We start from the raw sequence: 24,425 nt of genomic DNA, 5'->3' as shown, positions 1-24,425 counted from the left end.
CCTCTGTAAGGAAACACAAAGGCTGATCATCTGTTGTAAAGTTTTCCTTCCTGTTCCTGTCACTTAATATCTCCCCGCCTGTCCTACTCGGTATAAGATAAGGGATGCCTCTCTTCCCTGCTGGAGCATCAAGGGGGAGGGAGGAATCCCCACGGCAGAACTCCTCGCAAAGTCACTTCTGCTTCCTGCCGGCTGCTTGTGAGGTGATGAATCGCTATGAAATGCAAGAGGAGTTCACACGCCCCCCTTCAAATTTTGTATCTATTAGAGTCCCTCAGATTTATTTTTTTACATACATAATTTAACAAAAGGCCAAAGACACTTTTTCGGGTCTGTTTTTGTCTTGTCCATCCAGCTCCCTTTTCCCCCCAAGTTGAGGGAAAACATGGCGCTGTAAAGAGATTACAAATAACCGGTAGTTTGGGATATGTATAAATGTATGTGGGACTCGGAGCGGGAGCTTCGACAATTCTGGAAAAGGAGAGGGAGGCGGTCTCCTCTCGGCGGGTAGAGGGCAGCAGAAAGTCCAGAGAGCTGGTGAGGCAGCATCTGTCCAAAAAACTTGCATTTAAAATGATGCACTGTTTTGAAAGAGCTAAAATCAGTCATTTTTAGTGGGCAGCTGACCTTTCTCCCGGCGCTTATAATATAGGTATTAAACTAATAAGTTTAAAACTCCATTTGCCTCCCTCACAAATAAATTGCAAACCACAGCAGAGCAGGGCAGTGCGTCCCGCTTGTACTATAACCGGTGCCATCAGCCTCTGCAGTTGTTGCCTGGGTAGGACCAGCTGCAGGGTTAAAGCTCTGTTGGTAAACAATTAAAAATGGCCCTAAACTACTCTGAAGACCTTGGTCGAGACCGTGTTGCTGAGTTTGTACATTGCTGTAGTCTCTCTTATTGTTTTTAATATGTATTGGAAAAGTTTTCTTAAATAGAAAAGTACAAGCAAAGAGGGAAAAGGTCATTTAAAAGCCTATCTGGTTTTGGATGATTTTCTCTTTTTGCATATTTTCAAGTAAAAGCTTGGCTTAAACAGCTTCTCCCCCCCCCCCCCCCCCCCCCCCCGCTTAGGTTAAAAGAACTAAAAGCCTGCAGTCATTAAATGCTTTAATGTTCCAACTCCCTTACTGTATCACAGTACGGACGTCTCTGGCAGTTTAGGAGTATTTCATTCCTTTGAAGTGATGCAATCTGTACGTTGCTGTAGTTCAACTCGTAACACGTCCCATCTACTGTTGAAAATAGTATGAAGCATTTGTTGGCAAGATTGCATTTCAATTAGTGTTGTGGTTAGGAACTAGTTCCAGCTGTCCCTATAGGAATAGTCAGGGAGATAAGTTATCTGTTTAATTTTCATTCTTGTAAATGAAAAGCAACTGAGCTGAACTGTCAGCCTAATAAATAGCCCTGGAATACCTGTTACTGAATTGTCAGGAAACTGCCTCATTCTAAGCAACAGAAGTAATGTATTGTTCTCATGGTGCATGTTGTGCACCAGGGGTGGCAGCAAGGAAAAAAGAGGGCTTAATGTACTACCTCCGATCACTAAAATGAGGTTGCTTAGCTCTGTTTTTTTGATCGTGGTGACCTAAACAGTTATGCAGTTCACAGGCACATGTGCAACAGGCTAGGCTGGTGATGCCTGATGTGTGAGCAGTACTAAGCCATGCCTTTATCCATTAATGGAATAAAGGCTAGCTGTTTTGTTTTGGGTTGGTTTTTTTTTTTTTTAATCCTGTCTACTGGGAGTGCAAACCCTTTCCTATCCTGGTTCAGGGAGAAGGAAATGGAAGGGACTTATAGAACTGGCTGAATAGAAATTGATGTTTTTGCTCTCCTTCCTGTCTCTAGCCTCTTCTTTCACTGCAATTTTTTACACTGAAATGACCCCTACTGGCTACAGTTATAAGCATTTTTTTTTTTATCATTTTTGAAGCTTCAACAGTGTCTTATTTCAGAGTATCAACGTATACTGGGCTACAGAAAACTTGTAAGAGCTGGAATTGCAGCAGGTTAAAATAGTCGTCTGTTAACTTGGTATTAGTATTTAATGCACTTGGCATATGTGAACCCTGTAACACCTGATGGAGAAGTCTCAGTGGCATCTGTTACTGGTAGCCTCTGTTTGTGAAACAAGAAATGGAGTAGTTTTTGTTATACCAGTGTTTATTAATGAAATTCATTGGTGATTCTGGGTTCTCTTCTTCATCATTCTAAAACCTGAAGGAAATCCTTGGTCATCTTGCCACCTTAACTGCATCTTTATGCAGTTCTAAGGCTCAAGTTGGGGCATTATCCTGAAGTATGTAAATGCCTTTCCTGAATGCACTTGTATTCATGGTAAAGAATAAGGTCAGCTTCCCCCAGCACAGGAGGGTACCTTTCCTGAGGGCAATCTTGAGAGGCTTTGAACACCTCTAGCCTCTGTTGGCTCTACAGGGATGCTGCTGGATTGGATCAATGAGGCGTTGAGAGCTGAGAGCTCTCAGCCCACAGGTCTTGAGAGAGTTCACCTTGTGCACGCTTAGCATTGAGAAATTTTGAGCTTAAAGCAGGGACTGCCCTTGGTCTCTGCCTTTGAAGGTAGACTAGAGCCACCCCTGAATTAGACTTGAGTTCTCCAGAAACACGTTAGCCTTGGCTTCTGCAGCATTCCAGCTGGGCATGGCTCCTGCTTTCTGGGGAATTGGAAAACCTCTGCCAAAGAAGTTCTGTTAATCTGTAAAGGCATTTCTTGTGATGACTTTTCTCTTGCCTCTGTGTCAACACTTCCCCTATTTCTAGTGCTCTTAGATGAAGAGGCCTTGATTGCTTTGCTGAACTCCTCTAAGGCAAAACAGTAGCATGGGAAATATTCCTGAAAATGAGCTGATATTATTTTTAACTGTGTAATAGGAACATAAGTTTTTGTGATATATACTTGAAATGCAGAGTTAATGAAACTGCTAGTTCTACTGTGCCCTTAGGTTCCTTTATGAATATGCTTCCATATGAGTAAGCCTCTAGGTAGCCATTGAAATAAGGTATTTGTGCTCCAGTGACTTACCAATAACATGTAGTATTTTTTTTTTTTTTAGGCTTTTGTTTTGGTGGGATTTGGGGTATCTTTTGGAGAGGGTGCACGGTTATTGCTGTGGTTTCTTTTTTTTTTTTTTTTTTTCCTGGCTAATTTGAGGCTTGTTTGCCTAGTGTGTAGCTTCGGAACCGGGGTTCCCTCAGGACCAAGCAAAAGCTGCTGTAGCAGATTTTGGGCAAGTATTGGGAAGTATGTGGGTTAATCATCTAAGACGATGTAGAAGCTTGCCCTACTGTGGCTAGTCCTAGTCTCTTCTACTGGTCTGCACCTTTTTGGAAGCTTGGAGCATTACTGTCTGTCTGACCCCTTGTTGGGACAAGCGGGGAGAGCTTGGCTGTTCCCCCCACGACCACCTTTAAGCCTACTGTGGACTAATTTTCCTCCCTTAGAAACATGTAATAGAGTATGATATATAAGGGTACAGCATACCGTACGTATGTAACAAACGCATTGTGAAACTGGAGCTGATGAGAAAAAATGAAACTTTGCTAACTTAGCTTTTTTTCAAAATTGGGAGGAGGAGATCTAAGCGTTTTTGTGTTCCAGCATCGGTTTGCACATATGCTAATGGAGTTGTCTTCTGCTTTTCTAAAGTAAGAACAACTTGCGTATGGAAGTGCTAGTATTTTTACCACGAGTAGTGCTGCTGCTTGTAACTTCTGTAGCTAGTACCCTTGGGAGGACCTTGTTTTCGGTTGGTTTTGGTCCTGTGCTCTGTATCTAAGGGATCAATGGACCCAAAGACCAGAACGTGATGCTTTGTCTCCAGACAGTCTGCTATACAACATGCTTGGCTTCTTGCCTGTGACGCAGTCCAGACCCCTAAAGATCAGGTAGTATTTTGCTTTGAGTACAAGTTACTGAAGTTCAAGTGATTTAGAAGTTGCATGTGGGTAGCCTGGTTGTTTATATCTGTTTGACTGGAGCAGTGCAAACAAACTTCTTGTTTGTTTGTTTTTCTTACTCTGTTGTGCCATGAATGGCTGGGGAAATATCTGAATAGTGCTTATGTCCACATGCATACAGAGAACTTCTCTGCTAACATCAAGTGTTAAAACCAATGATGTAGTTGAGGACTTAATCAGTATTAAGTAGTGTACCAAATGATTGTTGGCATGAAGACAGTCAAAATACTAGGTTCAAAGGCTGTCAGTAATCCAGGCTGTTGGAGGAAAAAAAAAAAGGAAAATTATTTATGGTGTGTGTTTAAAAAAAAAAAAAAAAAACAAAACCCAAAACCAAGCGAAAATTATTGAACTTGTGAAACTGAAATGAGAAGTAATTCTTTGATGGCCAGTGTTTAGCTTCTGATATGCTAGTCCTGACCGTTTTTAACAGTCCCCTTCCCCCACCCTCCAGAAAACACGTAATAGGCACACACTGACTTCTTAAGCACAGGCTGGGTAATTTATAAGCTATTTCTACTCCGACTTGTGTCTATGCCAAAATCTCAACATCAGTAAGAACGTGTAATGTGGAGTGTGGCATGGAATTTAAATTAGATTAGGTGCTTATTTGACTTGGAAATGGTTTCCTCTCTGTTTCTGGGCATCACATTTTGATTTTTGGAAATCACTTGGTTCTAATATTTCAATAAAAATTAAATGGCAAAGTCAAACAGATATGAGGAGAGTTATTGATGCAGCAGTTGTAAGCTTTTTGCTGTTGTGGATCAGCACAGTCAGTTTAAAACTCAAAATCTTGCTGTGGAGGGGCTGAATGACTAAATCTCTTAACTTCTGTTAAGAGGAATACTCTTATTTTCATTTCTTGAAGTCATTTGAACTCACGTGACCATATGTCAAGCATCCTCTGTTGATGTGAATTTTTGCCTGTAGAGAATGGTTACTTCATCGGGTTCCCCAAAATCATGCTGTTTATAAAGATTTATTTTTTTTTAAGCTACCTTCAAACTTGTCAGATAGCAATTCCTTGTAATTTCTGCATCCCTAGGCATGTTTGCTGTTTTAAGTACCCTCTAGCTGATTCAAGAATACTTGCATAATTTAACTTCTTACATAGTACTTAGTCAACCAAAATGTCATTTAACTGACAGGGATATTATGTAATAATTAATCCATTAATATGGTTCAAAAATGCCTGCTTCTTCCTTTTCCCCTCCTTTCTCTGCTCCCTCATCAAGGATTCTTCATCTCAATGAGTAAAATTTATAACATCTTGCAGACAGGACCGAAAGTTTTGCTGTTATAATGGATTAAATACTCTGTAGAAGTGACCTATTAAATGCTTCTTGTGACTCATAAACTGCTTTCATTTGAGAATGCATTTAATCCACTGGGGGCATAAACTTGGAAATGGTGAATTCAGGGTTTTGCCTGAGTCTTCACCTGACACCACTTGTGTAGCCTGACAATGTTATGTTTTAATTCTGTGTTTTGCTATATATGCATGCAATTTGGAAAATAACTACTGATACTGACATAGAAAAAATGTATATGAAGAAACTTATCAATATAAACTAAGATGTGAAGATAACTTTGTATAAAGGCTATCTAGATTAAATTCCACAGAAGCATACTGATTAAAAGATGGTCCCTGAGGGAGCTCTACTCTAAACAGACTGGTTTGGCCATGTCTGGAGGAAGTAAGCCCTTAGTAATGTGTGGAGATGAATGGAAGCTGTTCACACCTTTACCAGAGGCAATATTCAGTCCCCAGCAGCTTTCACTGGGTATACTGGTTACTTAACTTCAGAATCTGCAAATTGCGTTAACACCTTGTGGGTCACGAGTGTACAAGTCTTTCAACAAGAAAACAAACAGGAGAGCATGGGCCTGTGGGCAGGAGGAAGAGCACTGGCTCACAGGCATGCACCCATTCCCATGTTCTTAATAACTTCCAAAACTTTAAGCTTTATCTAGGCAGCTACCTTGATACTGATAGGCTTCAGGTGTTTGAGTTTTGTTTTGGGGTTTTTTGGGTTGTTTTTAGTTTTTTTTTTTTTTTAACTAGTGAAAAATCTAGGAAGTGTAATGTTTCTGAATCTGAGAGAACCCATTCTGTTGGGTCACTTATCCTTGAAACAAATTAAACTTCAAGGTTTTGCTACAGCCCGTGTTGTGCTCTGTTTGGGAATCTTTTCAGAAAGGCTGGATATGTGCATGTGGAGGTATTTCTTCCCCTCGCTGATGGGCTGTTGATAAAAAGCTGAGGCCATACCGATAATGGTATTACATGTGCTAACGTAAAATGTGCTGCTTTGATAATAGAAAGTCTCAAGAGGATGTCTATCTCTAAGTTAGTTTTTAGAAAAAGGAAAAAAAACCTTGATGCTAATTCGAAATTCAGGGTATGTAGAGTTTTTCCTGTGACTAAGAAATTGGGTGTAATTCCTCTGAAACATCCTGTAATTCTGGTGTTCAGTGATGCTGTGTTAATGACCTGGGGGGGGAGGGGGGAAGTGGCAAAAGGTTTAGGATATCAGGTTTCTTTTGATAGCGTGGACTGTTTTTGGTATAGCTTGCTTTGTTCATAGCCTTGTTCCGGAATTTGTCTTAGGCAAAACTTCTCCTACTCCTGTCAGCTTTGCTTCTGCTGAGCAGCTTCAGCAACCTGCCAGCCAGATACTTGTTTGCGGTGAAGCTGATGGGTGCTGCTGTACATGCAGGCTTCTGAAGCGTGTGGGTGCAGTGTGCATCTTGAAGGGAAAAAAAAAAAATGGGAATTTTAGCCTTCTTTGGAAAATGGGTATAAAGGTTTGGCTCTTTCCTTTGCTTTAGCAATTACTTTTTTAAAGAGTTTTCTAGAGCTAGAGGGAAAATCTGCTCGGGCAGCTGAAATGCTGCTGTCCATGCTCATTCTAATCAGGGGAGTACTGGCAGAGGCTCTGTCTGACCAATTAAACCCTGAGACACTGCGTAATATTTTCAGTCAACTATTTACAAACAAGATGTGGTTCTGGACATAAGATTAAATAACTTATTTGCAAGTTGGTTTTTTTTCAGGTGCTTAAATGTCTAGGGGTCAGACTTCAGAACTAGTTATTTATCACTTCAGACCATCTTTGGGGCAGAAGGCTGTTGGAAATAACATTCAGTCTTGTTGGGAGAAACCCTAATAGTGAAAGTATTCAGAAAGAAACAAGCAAAAAAAAAAAAACCCACAACTAAAACACACCCCCCTAAAACACTCAAAAAACCCCACAACCCCCCCAAAAAAAGGTATGGGGGGATATACCTGGAGAACTGAAATATTGCAGACAGTGTGGGCAGGGGAGGAAAACTTTGAAACTTGAAATAGTTGTCCATGTCACATGCTTCATTTAACACTTCAGTTTATCTCCTTGCTTTCCTCACGGCTTCTGTGGAGTTTCTGATAATTGAGTGGAAAGTTGGTTTGTTTAAATACTTTTTGCATTCCTTAGTATGAAATAACTGCCTTGAGACACAGGCAGAGCTGCTGCAGTGAAAATCTTTCTCGCTGTGTTGGGGATTTGTTCACCTGAGATACATGCTCTCATTTGAATAAGATAAAGCAGGCAGTCAGATTTGAGACAAGCCTTACATGTGTGGTGTTCCTGAGATACCTAAATGTTACAGTACAGTTTTGCTTTCTAGCTTTGTGTAGAAATCTTATCAGAAGGCTGCGAAGCCTTTTTGTACTGACGTGTGTTTCACATGAAGATTGATCTTTGAAAGTGGACCCTTCTAAGAGGGGGGAAAAAGTGCTTTATCATGAAACTCTCAGCTGTGTGTCTTACCATCAAAGTTTCTACCAGCTCTGGTCTGCGATTCATGACTTCACTGAAGAAATAATTTGTGAGAGGGGAGAGGATTGCAGCCAGTACATGCTCAAACTCACTTCAAGGCTAGCCTTTCCTTCTGCTGCTTTTCAAGGTCTGGGGCTGGGTTTCAAGCATTCTTTAGTGGTGATTAGTCATTTCTATTGTTCAGCTCCTCCAAAACATGAATTTCCTTTCCATCGTTCTTTTTTCCTGTTCAAAGAGAAGCCAAAGCCTCCTGGCAAGAAGTATTTCCTTTTTTTATTTTAGAAAGTCTGTAGAATCCTTTCAGAGTCTCATACCATCTTAATGAGTACCACTGATTTGAACATGCTGTTGTGTATATCAGTGTGCTGGAATGTGGAGCTCGGACCTTGGGTCTGCTTTGATGGAGAAGCTTCTGAAAGTTCCCCCCCCCTTCCCAGAGGACAGTACCAGTCTCAGTAAGTGTCACTTCTGTGTCACTGTGAAAACTGTTCTCTATTCTCCTTCAAGTATTGGATTTAAAAGGATGCAAGAGTCTGTAAGATGTGACTTTCGGTGTTTCACTTTCAGATCAACAATGTATTTGATGGTCTCTTTGCTCTTTCAGCATCCTGAGAACCTGCCTGTCACACTTTAAAAAGGCAGAAATAGCTGAGTAACATGCTGCAGTTAAATGTAAATCATGGGAGTTCACTCCAGTTAAGTTTACCCCCTCACCCCCAAGCTGTAATTTGAGATTGTTGTGTGTGCAATGTTTGTATATTAGTTTTCAACGGTGATACTTTAGTGGCCATTCCAGTCTGTTGCTTGCTGGCTTGTGGTGATGCATTATCTTTATAAACGGTGAAGGAGAATAGTATGTGGTTTTCCAAACAATAGCTGATATTCACTAAATGCCCAGAAAGGAAGAGAAGTGTTGGGGGACAAAAGAGAAGATTGTATGTCAGGCAGAAAAAATAGAGAACTTCAAGGAAGGGAAAGCAAAAAAAATTAAGCAATGGAGGAGTCTCTGAAAAGGTCTTTCTGTGTACTTTTAACTTGCACCTGTTTTGAGATGATCCTTTGCATATGGGGACAATAAATGCAACTATAGTGAGCTACTATGTACCTTAAAATAAGGCTCCAAGTTAATTTCTCATAGTTGCATGCTTGTGTGGAAACACAAGCAACTCTTCAGGTGAAGAAGACATACCTGCTTCAGTCGTGAGCATCATGCCTCACACACTGCTGTGGTGCTGCGTTGTGAGTGCTGGTATGTAGGATTTAGCACGGAAGAAGTGATGGAATGCTGCTTACTGGAGACATATTTCTCAAACTGTTTCCCAGACTGGACCTGTTGTTTAAGGGCCTCTTGTTCAACTTGTTAATGCTTTAATCCTCTTCCATACTTTAGTTGCATGCTATGACAGGACTTGGGAGTTCAGCAACCCGGAGCAGCGCTTGAATTGTTAGCAAGCCGAAACATTTGCTTTGCAGAAAGCAAGTGATTATATGAATGATGGAAGAAAATGGGAAAAAGTTTGGAATTAACATAATGCCTCCCCTCCCATGGCTTCCTTATGGTATGAAAGCACACTTAGGAGAATTAAAAACGTATTATGTCCAAGACTTAACTTTGTTCTGAGTAAATGCAAAGCTACTTTATTGTCTGAAAAGGGAACTTGCCTGAATGAGTTGGAAAGAGTGGGGAACTGCATGTAGATAGAAATTATTTGAAAGAGAGACTTTCAAGCTATAGTTATTGGCCAGCTGGGAGGATTTGAACTGCTTCTGGACATGTGTGCAAAAGGTGGTTAAGTGGCTATATAACAGGATTCCAATGTCAACTCAGGACTGCTAAAAAGGGTGCCCCCTTTTTTGCCCCTGCCTGATCATGCCAGCACAATGAGATGGTGGAAATTGCAGCTAAACTACGGTCAGTTTGGATGAAAACTAACAGCTTGCTTGTGCAACTCTTCAGCTAGATTGTTCCTAAGAACTTAAGAATGTTAAACACCTACTTGATTTTTTTGGTGTTTTTTTTTTGTGTGTTTTTTTTTTTTGTGTCCTGTAAGTCAGCCAGTGGATAGGATGTGTATACGGAGGTTTGAGGCTCTTAGATTCTTACATCTGGGTTTTGTCAGCCCTGCTTGCAGAGAAGTAAAGAATTCACAAGTCATTATATCTCAATTTCTTCCTTCATATCATCCAGATTTGAGAGGTACGCATGAAAGAGCACTCTCATGAAAAGGAAGCCATAGGGGAGGCCAAACAGAGCATGGAGGAAAATGTTTGTGCTGCAGTCTAGAATTGTTCGTGAACTGTCCCAGGTCTCTGAATTACTGATGTGTAAAAGTTTGGTTTTTGGAATAATCTAGAGGCAGGGTTATATGCCTCACAGAGCCTAGACTTTGCTCAAGACGTGTTTCTGTTATCAGTTGAAATATTGCTGACCTCTAAAGGAACAAGCATGCTATACTGGACCAGCACTTATCTGCGTGAAGCAGAGCACTAGGTACCTTTGCATCAAGTAAGTTGACCTGGTTTGATACAGAACAGAACTAATTTTCTTTTCAGTAATTTGACTTTTCAGTTAAGCCTCTTCTTAAGGCTTCTTTAAGAAGCCTCTTCTTAGAAGAGAGCATCTGTCGTTCATTTGGTGCCCAGCCTAAACCATGACATAAGTAAAGCTTTGAATCGAAGTGAGGCACTGGATTCATCCCTTGAGCTCAGGCGTGTGCTTTCATGTGGTTGCACCTTTCATTCCAAGGAATTTTGTTCTGCCTATACTGATGTGACTTCTGAGGGTTTACCCTAAGTGGTAAACAAGTATTCATTTAACAGGACCTTTAATTTCTGTTCATAAAAGGACAAAATCAACTAGGAAAATGAGTCTTAAGTCTGTGTGAAAGATCGCACTAGACTTTGTATTGATTCGCTAAACTAAAATCGCTCTTTTCTTCTTACATGTTTGTTCCTTCCTTGATGGAAAACTTCTTTCTAAATGAAATTGTGTGAAAAGCAGTCTGGTAAAAGATGTCCAGGTTGGAACTGGATTTGCATTCTTCCTGTCTGAATAAGACTTTTTGTATTCACTCACAATAATGAAAAATACCTTGTTTCAAGATTCAGCATGTTAGTTGTGTAGTTTGCAAGTATTCCTGAGGGATTTCTCTTCTCTTCCATCCTCTTAGTGGCAGCTGAGCTCATTTTTTGAGGGGTATGGTATTGAAGACTGTAGGTGCATCAGGTATTGGGCCATGTGCTTCCTGTGTATCTCCTTTTCTCCTCCCATCTGAAGAGCCACGAGAGGCGCAGGTGAGACCCGCCTTAGGTGGGGTGGGCAGCTCTGCTGTAACAGGGACTCTGCTGATCTCTCTGTCAGCCTTGAAAAGATCTAGTACTGAAATACTGAAATGTGGGCAAAAGCTCACAAGTAGTCTGAACTGGTGTGCTGGAAAAGCAGAAATGTGCCGCTGTTGCCATCTGCGTGCCCCAGCTGTCTGTTCTGCACTGGTCCCAGGATGACGGTGGGTAGAGCAGCTCCAGGGAGCCCGGGGCAAGGGTGCCCTGCCACATCGGCCCGTGGCCACCAGGGCAGGTGAAGCCGCTGGCTGGCGCAGGGTGGTAGGGGAGGAGAGCCTGTGTGTCAGAAACAAGGAGAAATTCAAACCCTTTTCTTATGACCATTGAACAGACTTATCTGGATGAAGCCGTGGTCCCTGCAGCTACAGAATTTGAAACACCAAGTCTTGGATCATAGCTGTAGCCCCTTTTGTTCTTGTCATTACGTGGATTACTGCTGTGATTTGTAAAATACAAATTGTCCAGGCTGTATTCCGGCTTCTCAAAAACAGGATGTATTATTGTTCTCCAAATTCTCATGTTTTTTGGTCTGTGTGTTTTTTAATTCCTCTGTGTGTATGGCCTCCTCATGATGAAAGTGTCCCAAGCATTACTGAAGCAGCATCTTCTCTTGAAAGAATTTTAATAGTTTCTCTTCAGGAACTTCTACACTTCCTTTGACTTTTATTGACACAGTTGCTTTATGGGATGATAGGTTAACTCTAACCAAAAAAGAAAAAAAAAAAAGACAAATTACTTCCTGGGTTAATGACTGCTCTTCCTTTGCTATTTTTATGGAGTATAAGAGCCATGAGGTTCCCATGGAGGTTCCCTTCTTCACATTTAAAATTGGCTTAGTTGTTTATTCAGTGCTTTTTGTCAACAAGGTACTTTGCTGACTTAAAACAGAAAACAAGCAGTTGGTTCTACAGGGAGAAACATACCTGTGAGAATCTGCTGTGACACTTGCTGTAGATCATGTCTGGTACTTAACTGGTAAACAGCACTTTCCAGGTGTTGGCTGTTTTTTCCCCCAAACAGGCAAAACTGCAGGTTAGCGGATATTCTGCATGTTTCTGTGAGTTGGCAGTATTTACATGTCAACCTTATTGTGTACGTGTGTGTGCGTATTGTTATTTACTATTAGTTTTTAGACTTCTATTGAATGTCAATCAGGTTGTATTTGGCTGCAGCCTCCCATACTGGAGGACAGCTTCTGATAACCACAACAACAGAAAAACCCACCCTTTGTAGCTGGAAGATGCCTTAACTTTTTTGAAGCGTTTCTTGGCAGGATCTGTATTGGAAACTTGCTTTTTGACAGTATCTAAAATTAAAGTGAACCACTGGAAGGCACCATGTGAAAGCTGCTGTGGAATATAAGGATGTAGATGGAAAATATTTTTTTTCCTCCTTTTGTCATCACTAGCAGTCAGTGGACTATCTGTGTGACTATTTTGTAGTACTTGTTTTGGTTAACAGACGAGGTTGGAAAGTGATCTGGTACTCTATAGCAAAGAATACCTAATGCCTAGTTTATTTTCTTCAATCTTGCATAAAAAACATGTTTCTTGCTTAGACTTCTAAGTCAGTGGGATGTTGCTGTATGTGTACTCGACCTGAGGAATCTGAGATTTTTTTTTTAGGACTGATAATGTTGGTGTAACTCTGGATTGACTGGAAATATCACTTCCTGTAGAAAGAAAAATCTTGTTGCATGGTCCTTCTAAAAGGAAAATGGGCAGTTGTACAGTGGCAATATGAGGTTTTACGCTCTTAAGGGGAGTCATTCAAAGGGAGCAGAATTATTTGAGCAGAGAGACTCATTCCAGCCCAACCATACCCCTGCTCCTCAACAGCAAGGAGCGTGATGCGCTTGTGCCATTCTCCTGGAGTATGGATGGTAATCCAGGAGTGCTGGAAAACTCACTTTTGGTCATATTACAGAATCAAAGGCCTGTCATCTTGCAGTATTTTAGTAATAACAAGTTATCTCTGGAGTGAATTCTATGTGATGTGTTTTTTAATCGGGTTTTAAAATGTTCTCTTTCTGACTCAGTTTTGACTTCCATAACAGCTGCACATTCTGTCCAACATTCTCACTTCCATGATAAATACAGCTTCAAGTATTTGTAAAAGTTATTTCGGTTAGAATAGTACTTATTTATACTACAGCAATGCATTTCCCTGAGATGACATAGTTTTTCGTACAGATGGAAGTAAACAATGCCAGTAGCTGTAGCAAAGTGGGCAATAGAACAGCTGCAAAACATGGCATTTGGCAAATCCCATAGTGTTGATTAATCCATTTTCTTTTAATATGTTATCTTCTGTTTAGCGCTATGTTGAACTTAAAGTAAATTGCACCCAACTCCAAAGCAGCTGAATTTATACTGCAGCCGAAATCCAATAGTGAGCGAGTTTGTTTGTTTATTTTAGATGAAAACTGGGATGATGATCAGCTTCTTGGATTTGAACCGTGCAATGAAAACCTTATAACAGGTTGTAACATAATCAACGGGAAGTGCGAATGTGACACCATTCGGACCTGTAATAATCCATTTGAATTTCCAAGCCGGGATACATGCCTGTCGGCCTTAAAAAGGATTGAAGGTAAGCACTTGTCTTCAGTAATTCAGAGTTAGTAATTTTTCAGTGCATTTGCTGAAAAGCGAGAGTCTATTTCGATATGTTTTAGGATGACTTGGGTAGTTTCAGATATCTGTGGTCTTCTACTTTTCAGAAGACAGTTGAATGTTTTAAAGGCAGACAACACTTCAGTAAGCTTGGCCTTCCAAATGTGTAGGTTTAAAAATGGAAGAAACTAATACTCTGTGCTTTGTGTGTTATGCAGATTTTAAGACTAAAACCGTTCTGTTTGTAGTTCATGGTAACTTCCTTCCCATATCTTTAGCTGTAAAGCAGTGTGGAAGTCTCTTTAGATGTATTGATGTGACTGAACCATGAATAAATACAGTGGATTTTAATAGCAAAGGCATAGGAAAAGGAGTAGTTGTTGATTATACTTGTATCTCTTATATGAATGCATGAATTGCTATTTTCTTTAGATTTACATGATGTAGCATTACTGTATTGCTCGTATTTTTCAGTTGCCATGTTCCTTTGATTAGACTTGCATTAGACCACATATGTTTATCTTTTGCACGCATACATGATGGGTTTTTGTTTGTTGTTTTGTTGTTGTTGCTTATGGCTGAACTAGAAGTGAGTGGTCTCAAATACATCAAGTTGGAATTAAATTCCTATGGCACACTTATAAGATTGTGTTGAACAGCTATCGAAGGTTTGATCTTGGACCCTTTCTATGATGCTGTAATTACTGTTTATTTTCTAGAGTGTCCAGGAACATGCAAAAGTTGATTAGTGTGTGAACCTGCTTAATTAGTTTGCTTTAAACCAATGTTTAAAGTAAAAATTGAAGTAAAAAAATAAATGTTTTTGTAAGGCTACTAACCATATCTAAAGTTACTATTTTTGAGTTAAGGACGTGTGATCTGATGTCATCTGTCATGTTTGCTTTGTGATAAAAAAAATTGTTTTTAAGCTGCAGACTTTAAACAAGGAGATCTTGTGAGGAAAATGTAGCAGGCGGAAACATGTTCATTAGTGTTGGTTGTGATGTTGGTCAGTAAGAAGCATACAAGTGCTTCGTGTGTTTTTTTTGGTGTTTTTTTTAGCTCTAGGAAGAGGAGAGGCACAACCTTTGGCCCTTTCTTGCTGTAGTAGCAGGCAGTAGTGTATATGGGGTCTTAAGTAACCTTACTCACCACTTCTTTTTTCACTTGTGAGTATGTGACTAAGTCTGTAGTAGTTCAGCAGGACTCTATTGGCATGACAATTCATCGTGTGTTTAACTTGCTAAGAGAATCTGCTGTGGGTGCCTTTTTGGTTTTGTGGTTTTGTTTTTTTTTTCAGACTCGGAAGAAATGGACTTAGTTTGTGGAATGGCATAACTAAGCAACCTCTTGTTTTGGCTAGATTTCCATTTTAAAAAGAACAGCATTTTAACCTTAGCCATGAGGTAACAATGCTCTAAGTGTAAACTGTCTGGTATGACACCGATGGTGCAGTTGTTTTTGAGATGTAATGTTCTTTTTCGTTTACTTGTTTTCTTGGTTTTATTTCTTGGGGGGTGGGACAGGGGTGGGTGGCAGGCATAGGGAGCGTGTTCTTCCAAAGCCTCAGACTATAGGGCTTTAGTAGAAGAGTTTAGGACCTGTTGATTTCTAATCCTTCACAGATAAGAAGGATAGCTGATGCAAGTGATGAAACAACAACAGCATCCTTAAATGCCAGAAATCTGAGAGTTACAAGTTGAGTATTATAACAGCCCAGCTTGTATTCATAAGAACGTGAATTTGCATTTGCATCCTCATACTGTCAGACCCTATCACTGAGGAATGTTTAAAGTTAAATCCATCGGTATTTCCTAATAGAAGGGTAAAAGTCATAGTGTAACTTTTGACGGCTGTAGTCAGTCAAATCTGCGTACTGTGTTTTGCACTGTAAATGCTTATTTTCTCTAAGTAGGGTTGGGAATTGAATGCTAACTGCTTATGGAGGTTGTTTCTTTAAATGCATTACTTCTTGTTTTGGTGATTTAAAATGTATGCTTCAGCCTGTACCTAAGCTAATGGAAAAGAACAACAACTTTTTTCCCCTTGTGCTTGCCACCTCCCTGTTTAGTAAGGAAGCCAAGTCTCTTAGGTAGAGTGGGATAGCTGCTTTGGTCTGTCTAAGCCAGTATTTACTGTTTGAGTATTTCAGGCTTTCAAAGTTTATAGTCTAAAAGTTGAATGAATCCATTTGGAAAGTCCACCTGAAACATGGCTTGGGTAGTATGCAAACCAGAGGGTTCTTTGAGCATGTTAAAGTAGAGAAATCTTTCAGTTGCTTCAAGGCAAGCTAAGTCTTAAACTGCAGTGTCATGGAAAAAGGGGCGATTCATAAGATCTGTTAAATATGTCGAAGATGTTTGTGAAATCCAAAGTACTGATGTATACTTCACTCTTTTGGCTTGTCTGTTAAAGATAACATCAGGAAGATTTAAAAGTAGTAATTTAAATCTTGAAATAGAATCTGCCATGGAACATGGGACTGAGGGTAGTCAAACTTTCCTCACCACACTTGTTATGGATAATTAAATACACAGTGTGATTAAAAAGTCTTAAGTTGAGCATGTGAATGAACACACCATAATCAGAGATTCTGAAGAAAACTTAAAGAAGAAAAGTGCCATCTAAGCAGCTACTTCCATGTATTTTCTACTTTGAGGATACTTACGAAGCAATTGAGAATGTTTTGTGGTGTTTGGTGACATGTGCCGCTCTGCAAGATTTTTTTGATTTTCATTATAAGCCTGTTCACGTGCTGATGAGCTTCCATAACACAACTGAGACAAGGCAAGATACTTAACCCTATCCTGCTGAGGGTAAAATGGGTAAGGTAGCTTTCCTTCTAATTATGGAGGTAATTGGGAAGGGGGAAGGTTCTATCAAGTGAACTCTATTTTTTGGTAGCACTGTTCTTAAAAGCACAGCTGAAATAGATTTATAGCTTTACAGAATATTTGACAAATTGGAACCTAGAAAATTAGTAGTATACAACGCATCTAGAGAAATTCTGGCTTATGTGATTTCATTAAAGTTGCATAGCTATGACAAGTTGTCTTAGACTATAAATTCATTTAACTGAGGACCCATCTTTCTGTTTCTTGAGCAGTTGAGGCAAGGCAATTGTAGAGACTAGTCATGCTAGATCAGTGTGGCTTGCTTGTTCTGATTAAAATGAGTTCTGTGGCTTTTCTTTCTCTTTTTCTCTTTTCTTTTTTTTTCTTGTATTTTTTTATTGTTTCCTTGAAAGAAGGAAGGGTGCGGTTAGGCTGCTCCAAGCATACTAAGTATACATAGGGCCATGCACAGGAGATGCTGGTGCTAATGCATAGTGTTAACAGTTGTTGCCAGCTCTATCAACCTGTATGGCTCACTGAAAGCTGCCTTTGCCTGCAGATGTGGAATCTGTTCCATAAATATGACCTGGCAAATAACAAGCGGGGAGCTGAAATCTGGAGTCCCATTTCCAAATATGAGTGCATATGTGCTAAGGGGTCGTGTCTTTTTCGTGGACTCTGGTTTCCCGTGTCTTTTTCGTGGACTCTGGTTTCCCGTGTCTTTTTCGTGGACTCTGGTTTCCCGTGTCTTTTTCGTGGACTCTGGTTTCCCGTGTCTTTTTCGTGGACTCTGGTTTCCTGTGTCTTTTTCGTGGACTCTGGTTTCCTGTGTCTTTTTCGTGGACTCTGGTTTCCCGTGTCTTTTTCTGCTTGCGCCTTCCCTTTCAAGTGCCTCTCTAGTCATCTTCCTTTTCTATCTAGTGCCTTAAGCTTTTCAGGCTGCGTGTGGTATTCCCTTCTACACTTGATGTCAGCTCTAGCTTGCTCACCCAAATTTTTTTCCTGTTAGCTTCATATAGGATCTTTCTTTCCCTATCGGCTTGTGTCTGCCTGCCTTCCTGGGCTCCTCATATTTTGTTCTGCCTTTCTCTTTCTTTGCCTCCTTTTCTTGCTTTCTTTACCTACCTATTTCATACTGTTTTCACCCCCATTCACTTAAACGAGCTACATGAGGCAAATAAGACGACTTTACTTGTCCTTCCTTCCCAAAACCAGGCTGCATGGGCTCTAATGTCACATTGCTTGGATGCCCTTGATGGGGCCCAAAAGCCATGTTCTGTATTTTGTCTCCCTAAGTCTTGCTCTGCCCTGAACTGGGGAAGCCTGTAATGTGGAGAGTCTGTTTTAATCTCTACTCAAATGTGTGTAACTTGTGTAGGGGTGCCAATGTCTATTTGCAAGACAGTACAGAGAGGCTAATGTGCGGTCTCAGTAATACAGGTACTGAAGACCGTTGTCGTCCCCATCCCATCCCCTTGTTTTCCTGGAAAACAGAAGGATTGGATACACTTGAAAGGACTGGTAGGTAACTTTTAACTAATCTTTATGTAGACATACTGCAAGTGTTAAGAGTTGTTACTTGAATAGATTCTGATATAGCATAAAGCACACTTGTGCCTTAGAGGTCTCCCAACTCTATTACCAGGCTTGAAGTGCCTCCTTCTCTGCATGGAACGTCAGTGACTTTTCGTACAGAAGGTTTGTATAGAGGTTGTGAACCATCCTACTGTGAGGAAATGCATACATTTGGGGCTAGAAAGAAACTGTCTGGAAAAGCTATCATATAACCGAATAATAGTAGATTCCTGTGTTGTGTTGGTTTTTTTGTTTGTTTAAAATGCTTTTGCTTTTAGTTATTGTCTTGATGAGTGCCTGCTCTGATATGGTTCAGGAAATCCTGTGTTCTTGAGCTTAGAAAGCCTGTTTCTATTCAGGAGACTGCTAATGGTGACAGCTTGGTTGAACTTGGACTGCTGGAGTGGACTCTGGAAAATATGGCCAGAGGGTGAAAAGCGACGAGATGCCATCTGTCTGCTGAGCCACAGTAACAGGCAGAAGTCTCATAAGCCGCATCTGCTCATTCTTGCAGTCACGATCTGCTAAGAATTAGCTGCAGAGGGTACAGAAGAGTCAAGTCTTCAGACTTTCTGGGAGACACTGAGGGTTGGGGGTGAGGGAAGTGAAAGAGGAAGTAATTTTTTTTTCTTCAAGATACATTTGTAGGGCATTGGTGTAGGTGGTAGCATTGAAAACTTGTGTAGTGCCAGTCTAGTTATCTCAAAATCCTGCCTAGCACATATGAAGAGTCACTAGGGAGTCAGCATCTGAAGTTACCCAGCCTCAGTAGTTTCCAAGACTGTATTCCAGTCCTGGGGTCTTCTTTGTCTCTAGATGGTAGGCTCTGGCAGCAGTTCAAATAGCCCAGCAGAGCTTTAAAGAACAGGAACCTAAGGATGTTCTTGAGCCTGTTCCTCCTCCTCTACCAGAGCAGGTCAGGATCTGTGCTGTTGTGAGCTGCCTGTGGGAAGGCAGCATGCTTTGTCGCCTGTCCCCTTCAGAGGCAGCAGCAGGTCTCTGGAATGATAACTCAGCTCCTTGAAAAGTGTTCCCTGGTAGAACAGCTATCTCCTCTTCCCTCTGGGAGGTGGGGGGAAAGTTGTGGGTCAGAAGCTATGGAGAGTGTAAGTGCCACCAGCCATAACAGAGGTGGTGGTTTTGTGTGTGTCTCAAGTTCTCTCAATGTATACTTGAGCTCTAAGAGGAGAAACACATCAACTTTCTTTATCAGTTCATACTCTACCAGAAGCATAAGCATTTGCCGTGTTAAAATTAAGCCCTGTATTTTTTTGTATTTTTTTTTGATGAAAGATGCAATTAATCCTTTAGGTAAATGAACACCCTTCACTTACACCTACCTCTGCATGTAAAACCTGCTGCTGATACTAAGTTACTGAAACCCTTTTAAGAGCTGCATCTTGGTTACCTGGCTCGCACCTTTCTAAGCTATTCGCTGCTGTCCTTCATAGGTGAAAGGAAAAGGCCTTTTAAGTTGCTGGTATCTATTAAGGTGGCTTATTGCAACATACTCCTTGCGTTCCATTATTTTTACATGTAACTGAATAACTTCATACTGGCAAATGTTGCAATACCTGTTAGACCAGTCCTGGAATAACAAATATGAGAAGGTAATTTTATTCTGAATGCTTGTTTGGTCGTCGTTAAGTCTGATTTTGTGTTAAACTTCACTTGTGTGGTCTTAATGGCTGCAGCTATGTTGAAAAACTAGAACAGAATAAACCTACCTTTATGCTGAATTATCAGGCAAGGAGGGGAGTGAAATACTTTCAAATGTGCTTAATCTGATACACTTTACACTCCTCTCACATAACAATTAATGTATGTTTTTGCTCAAATAACCGAACTTTGAAGGTTGGCATGTATTTGCAATAAGGAATGCAGATGTGGCAAAGGTCCAGATTTTACCCTTGAATGTGCTTGTGAGAGCCAAGTAAATGCATTTGAAGGCAAAATTTCAAATGAAACACACAGGAAAATAGCAGTATAGCTTTTGGCCTTTGTTTCTGAATACCTAGATAGAGAAGGAAAAACCATTTCATGTGGAAATAGTGCAGATTAGGCATACTGATATAAACTTGAATACACAAAGAAATCTTACAAACACCAAAAGGGAGGAGAACTTGCTCATTAATTGATAAGAGGGTCTTGTGACAGCAGCACATCTGGCAGTGCAGTTGCCTTCACAGCGTAACACAGTGGTGTTTAAATTTCCAGGTCTTGTCACTTTTCTGACTCTAGCTCCTCAGAGGACTGTTCTCTGATGAAGGAAGTATGATCTTTTCCTAATGTATTGGCTCTTTTTGGCATGTCCTATTTTTAAGATGAGTTATCACACAGGGAACATCTGTGCCATGAAATTTCAAGCTAACAGTAAGAAAACCTTGCAGAAGTTTCAGAAAGATATCAAAAGGGAAAACTGACTTTCATATTTCTTCATTAATGTGGCTGGATACCTAATTTTAGGCTTAATTATATTATGAATAATGCTGTTTGTATTAATGGGGGAAAAACTGCATTGCAGAAACTGTTAGGAGGGAAGATTGAAGAAAACTCGAAACTGAGCAGCTGGTTAAAAAAGGGGGAAAAAAAACATGGAAGCATTAGCATCATAGAAATTACTTACATTTGTAACTAATGCTGTATCTTTACAATTCTATTTCTTCCTCGCTGTTTTATGTAAATATTGTTGTTTCTACTGTGTAGGAACTGAGCTTATTTTCCTTTTGTGTTACACTTGTTCATGTGAGCTGCTGTGCAGATTGCCTTTCTTTCTTCTACATCCAGATCCCTTGGGTATGTAATGCTTATGGAGAGGGTACTGGATCTTCAACTTGTGACACTTTAGTTTCCTTGAAATCTGCAGTTTCCGAGATTGCTGTGGACAGAAGTGTAACCTTAACTGTAGGCCTTGGGATAGGACTGTGTGACAAATGCATTCTATAAAGCTAGCAATCAGATGTGGATGGTCAAAGCGTGGTTGTTCCTAGAGACAAAGGAGCATTCTTCTTGCCTTTTTCTGTTTCAAATGCTTACCTGCATTAATCTGAAACTGAATACGAGATAACCTATTGTACCTTCAGCCTCTGTAAGAGAAGGAAAAGAGCTGGACAGGTATCTTACAGCTGGTAAGATCTTGCTTTTGATAAGTCCAGTGCCTTTGAAATGTTATTTTCCATGCTGGCAAGTAGGCTCTGCTGAAGTATGTCCACTTTAACTGTAATGACAAGTTGCAGGTTTTAATGAACGTTTGACCTTAACTTCTCTTGTAACTGGGCAAGAGAGAGAACATGGAGTAGGTGACTTTCAGCAGAACGCTTCCAGATGCACTGTTGATTAAGGATCAGAAGTTATCTACATGTGACAGAAGAGACCTGAGCAAAGATCTCAAATTGCATGGTGTGTAAACACCAGGTTAACATTGCATGCTAGCAGGAAGCTGTATTCGCGTGGCACTTGGTGTGCAGGGTCACAGGTCTTGTTTTGAGAGGGCAAGTCTTGTTTGGATATATGCAGCATTGATGCTGACAGAGATAATTGAGTGTTGGATGATTGTATCCAGTGATAGTGGTATCAGTGACATAGTGGTCAATGTGACAATTTTAATGCAATGATTATGTGTCTATAAACAATGAGTGACAATTTGTTGGAAAATAAAGTTATCTTTTTTTGTGTGATCACCTCCAGTAGACTGTATAATTGTCTCTTTAAAAGAATAATATACAACCATTTAGAATTACAAGGTGTTGGTGTAGCATGGTGACAAACTATTTTAGCTTGTCTCCAAATGTAGGCCTTGAATTATTCTGTGAAGTGGTGGTGGTGTTTTTTCTAAATAGAACAAACACTGTGCAGCTTCCACAGCATCAATCTAACTTTCTGTGCAATATAATGAAGTATTATCAGCAAAACATTGTCTGTGATAGCATGTATGGATGGAGAGTAGAGTTGAAGCAAGATCCTGTGAACCAATTGGATTTTGGTGGAGAAATTGGAGAGATCCAATTGGATCTCTTCACCAATTGGAGAAAGTTTGGTGAAGTTGGAAATCCCTTGCAGAGGATGGAAGGTGGGAGGGCAAAGGAGAAAAGAAAGAGCTGTGTAAACTTCCATTGGTTCCTCTTGAGAGCAGGCTGTGGGTAGGATGCTTAGTAATCTTTGTTTGGCCAGGCATCTTTTAAGTAGAGCAAGGATACTCATATAGCTGTTCCAACTGTACCCTTTCCAAGATGCTTGAGAATCTAACTCAGTCTATGCTTTCCAACTTAAACATTCCAAAAATGTGTGTGAGCCTGGTTTTTTATCTGTATTCACTACTAGAAGATGGAACACTTTTTCCACCATATACAAAAGCACTTGTTGATTAATATGGTAATAGAAGATGCCCCTATCGCAAATGTAAAATTTCTGCCCTGTAAGAAAGCAAAATGATTAATATTGCAATAGAGTTGTGATATTCGTGTGATAAAAAACCCAAAATTATTCCCCTACCAAAAATGTTTGGGTGTTGTTTTTTTAAATTATAATAATATTTTGTTCTCTACATTAACTTTTCTACACTGTTGTTTCTCTGTGCTGTTAAACACAGGGGAGGCTTTTTAAATTGTTGGTCAAACCCTTGATGCGTAGCTGAACTCCTGCCCCCCCTCCTCCCGCCGCGTCTTCAGCCTAATGTTCCTCTCAGCAGTGGAGCTGACCTGCGAGGGAAGGATCTCTAGCTTGTTTCCACATTCAGCAGAAGTGTATCAGAGACTTAATTGTAATAACCTTTGGAAAATAATGTAAGTAGGATACCATCCTAGATTTATCTTGGGGCTGTGCGTTGAGCACTAGCACTTTTTTAGAGGACTTTGCATTACTAACCTCTTCTCTCCAGGTTATCAGTCCTTACGAATTTGAATAGCATTAGATCTGTCTGGTGCTATGTGACAAATCCATAATCTGCCTTTCCCTTTTAAGAAAGGAGAGTGTTTGTTTGTGTGTGTGTGTGTGTGTGTGTGTGTGTGCGCGCAAAACCATTCTAGGTTTTCCTGTAGCTGTGACTGGTTCAGTCTAACTAGCAGTAATCGACCACTGACAGATCCAGTGATCTAGGCAGGAAGTCTTGTTCTGAGCTTATTACTCCTGTTTACCCATTACTCTGCCCTTCTAGATTCAGTAAGATCAAGTGTTGCTTGACTGCACCCTCCTGTCCCCCAGAAGCACCCCCTGCATAAAACTTTTTAATAAGTTCCTCTTACAAAGACCTCTGAGAAGCACTTCTTGCCTACCCCAGAGTGTTAGGAGGGGTACAGCTCACAGTATAAACAAAAGTCCAAATACCTGTTTAAGGGCGTGGAGACTGCCTAGTTGTAAATGGGCTTTTCAGGACTCCATTCCACCTTTCCTGGTGACGCTGCAGTGAGATGGTCCTCTGGCCAGTGTCCTTATGTGCTGAACCTGAGCATAGCTGGTACATGTGTGCCCTCTGTGGTTGTTTAAAAATAAAATTCTTGCTCTCCAAATGCTGTGGTGTCTGTCTACTCACTGTCAATATATTCTGGGGACATGTTTGTGCTTCTAGTTACTGATAAAGGATTCCTCTACACAAATACTTGGGTGGGTGTTTCATAGGTAAAACATTGATCTCGAGGTTGAATGGCCTTCTCAAAATAATTAAAAAAACCCCAAACATGCGACCAAAGGTGCTCTTAGCCTTATTGCCCCCAGGCAATGACTCCACCCCCTCCTGAATTCCTGTGCATGTTCCCCTCCCTGTTGTTCTAGATTCCCTCAAGTGTCCTTTATGCAGAGTGTTTCTTTAAATTCTTGCTGTTCAAATGCAAGAAAACTTCCTTTTTCACTGATGAAATAACTTACATGAGGTAAATTAAATAGTTCATCTAGAATCAGATGTGTTATATCAACTAACGTCAAAAGATATAAATTCTGCCTTTCTGTCTAGAAGAGGTAAAGCTTTCGCTGTTAGCTTCAGTTAAGGAGAGAACAAATAGTACTTTTTTTTATGATCAGTTTTGTTCTAGAGACATGTAAAAAATTGTTGTCATAGTGACAAACCAGTCTGCATAATTTGAGGTGCTAGAATTTAAATGACTTGTCAGATATATAATCCAGAATCACGGCTTCTATAAATGAATGCACTAGTATGTTAGATGTTAAACGTGTTTGGCACTGCCATATAACTTTAGAAGGGCAAAGAAAACACTCCGTTGTTTTAAAACAAACAAACAAGAACCCCAGCCCTAAAACT

General features: G+C 40.3%; 1 protein-coding gene across 1 annotated transcript in view; it reads left to right on the top strand.

Annotated features, from left to right (window-relative positions):
- Nucleotides 1–24,425, top strand: part of CRIM1 (cysteine rich transmembrane BMP regulator 1) — a 194,614-nt gene that overhangs the window by 1,106 nt on the left and 169,083 nt on the right. The window contains exon 2 of the mRNA XM_063328850.1: nucleotides 13,570–13,743. Coding sequence (XP_063184920.1) covers nucleotides 13,570–13,743 — 174 coding nt within the window. The remainder of the gene's footprint in view (nucleotides 1–13,569; nucleotides 13,744–24,425) is intronic.

This window comes from Chroicocephalus ridibundus, chromosome 3 (assembly GCF_963924245.1).
Source record: "Chroicocephalus ridibundus chromosome 3, bChrRid1.1, whole genome shotgun sequence".
Lineage (NCBI taxonomy): Eukaryota > Metazoa > Chordata > Aves > Charadriiformes > Laridae > Chroicocephalus > Chroicocephalus ridibundus.
This window is presented reverse-complemented; position numbering and strand designations above follow the sequence as displayed.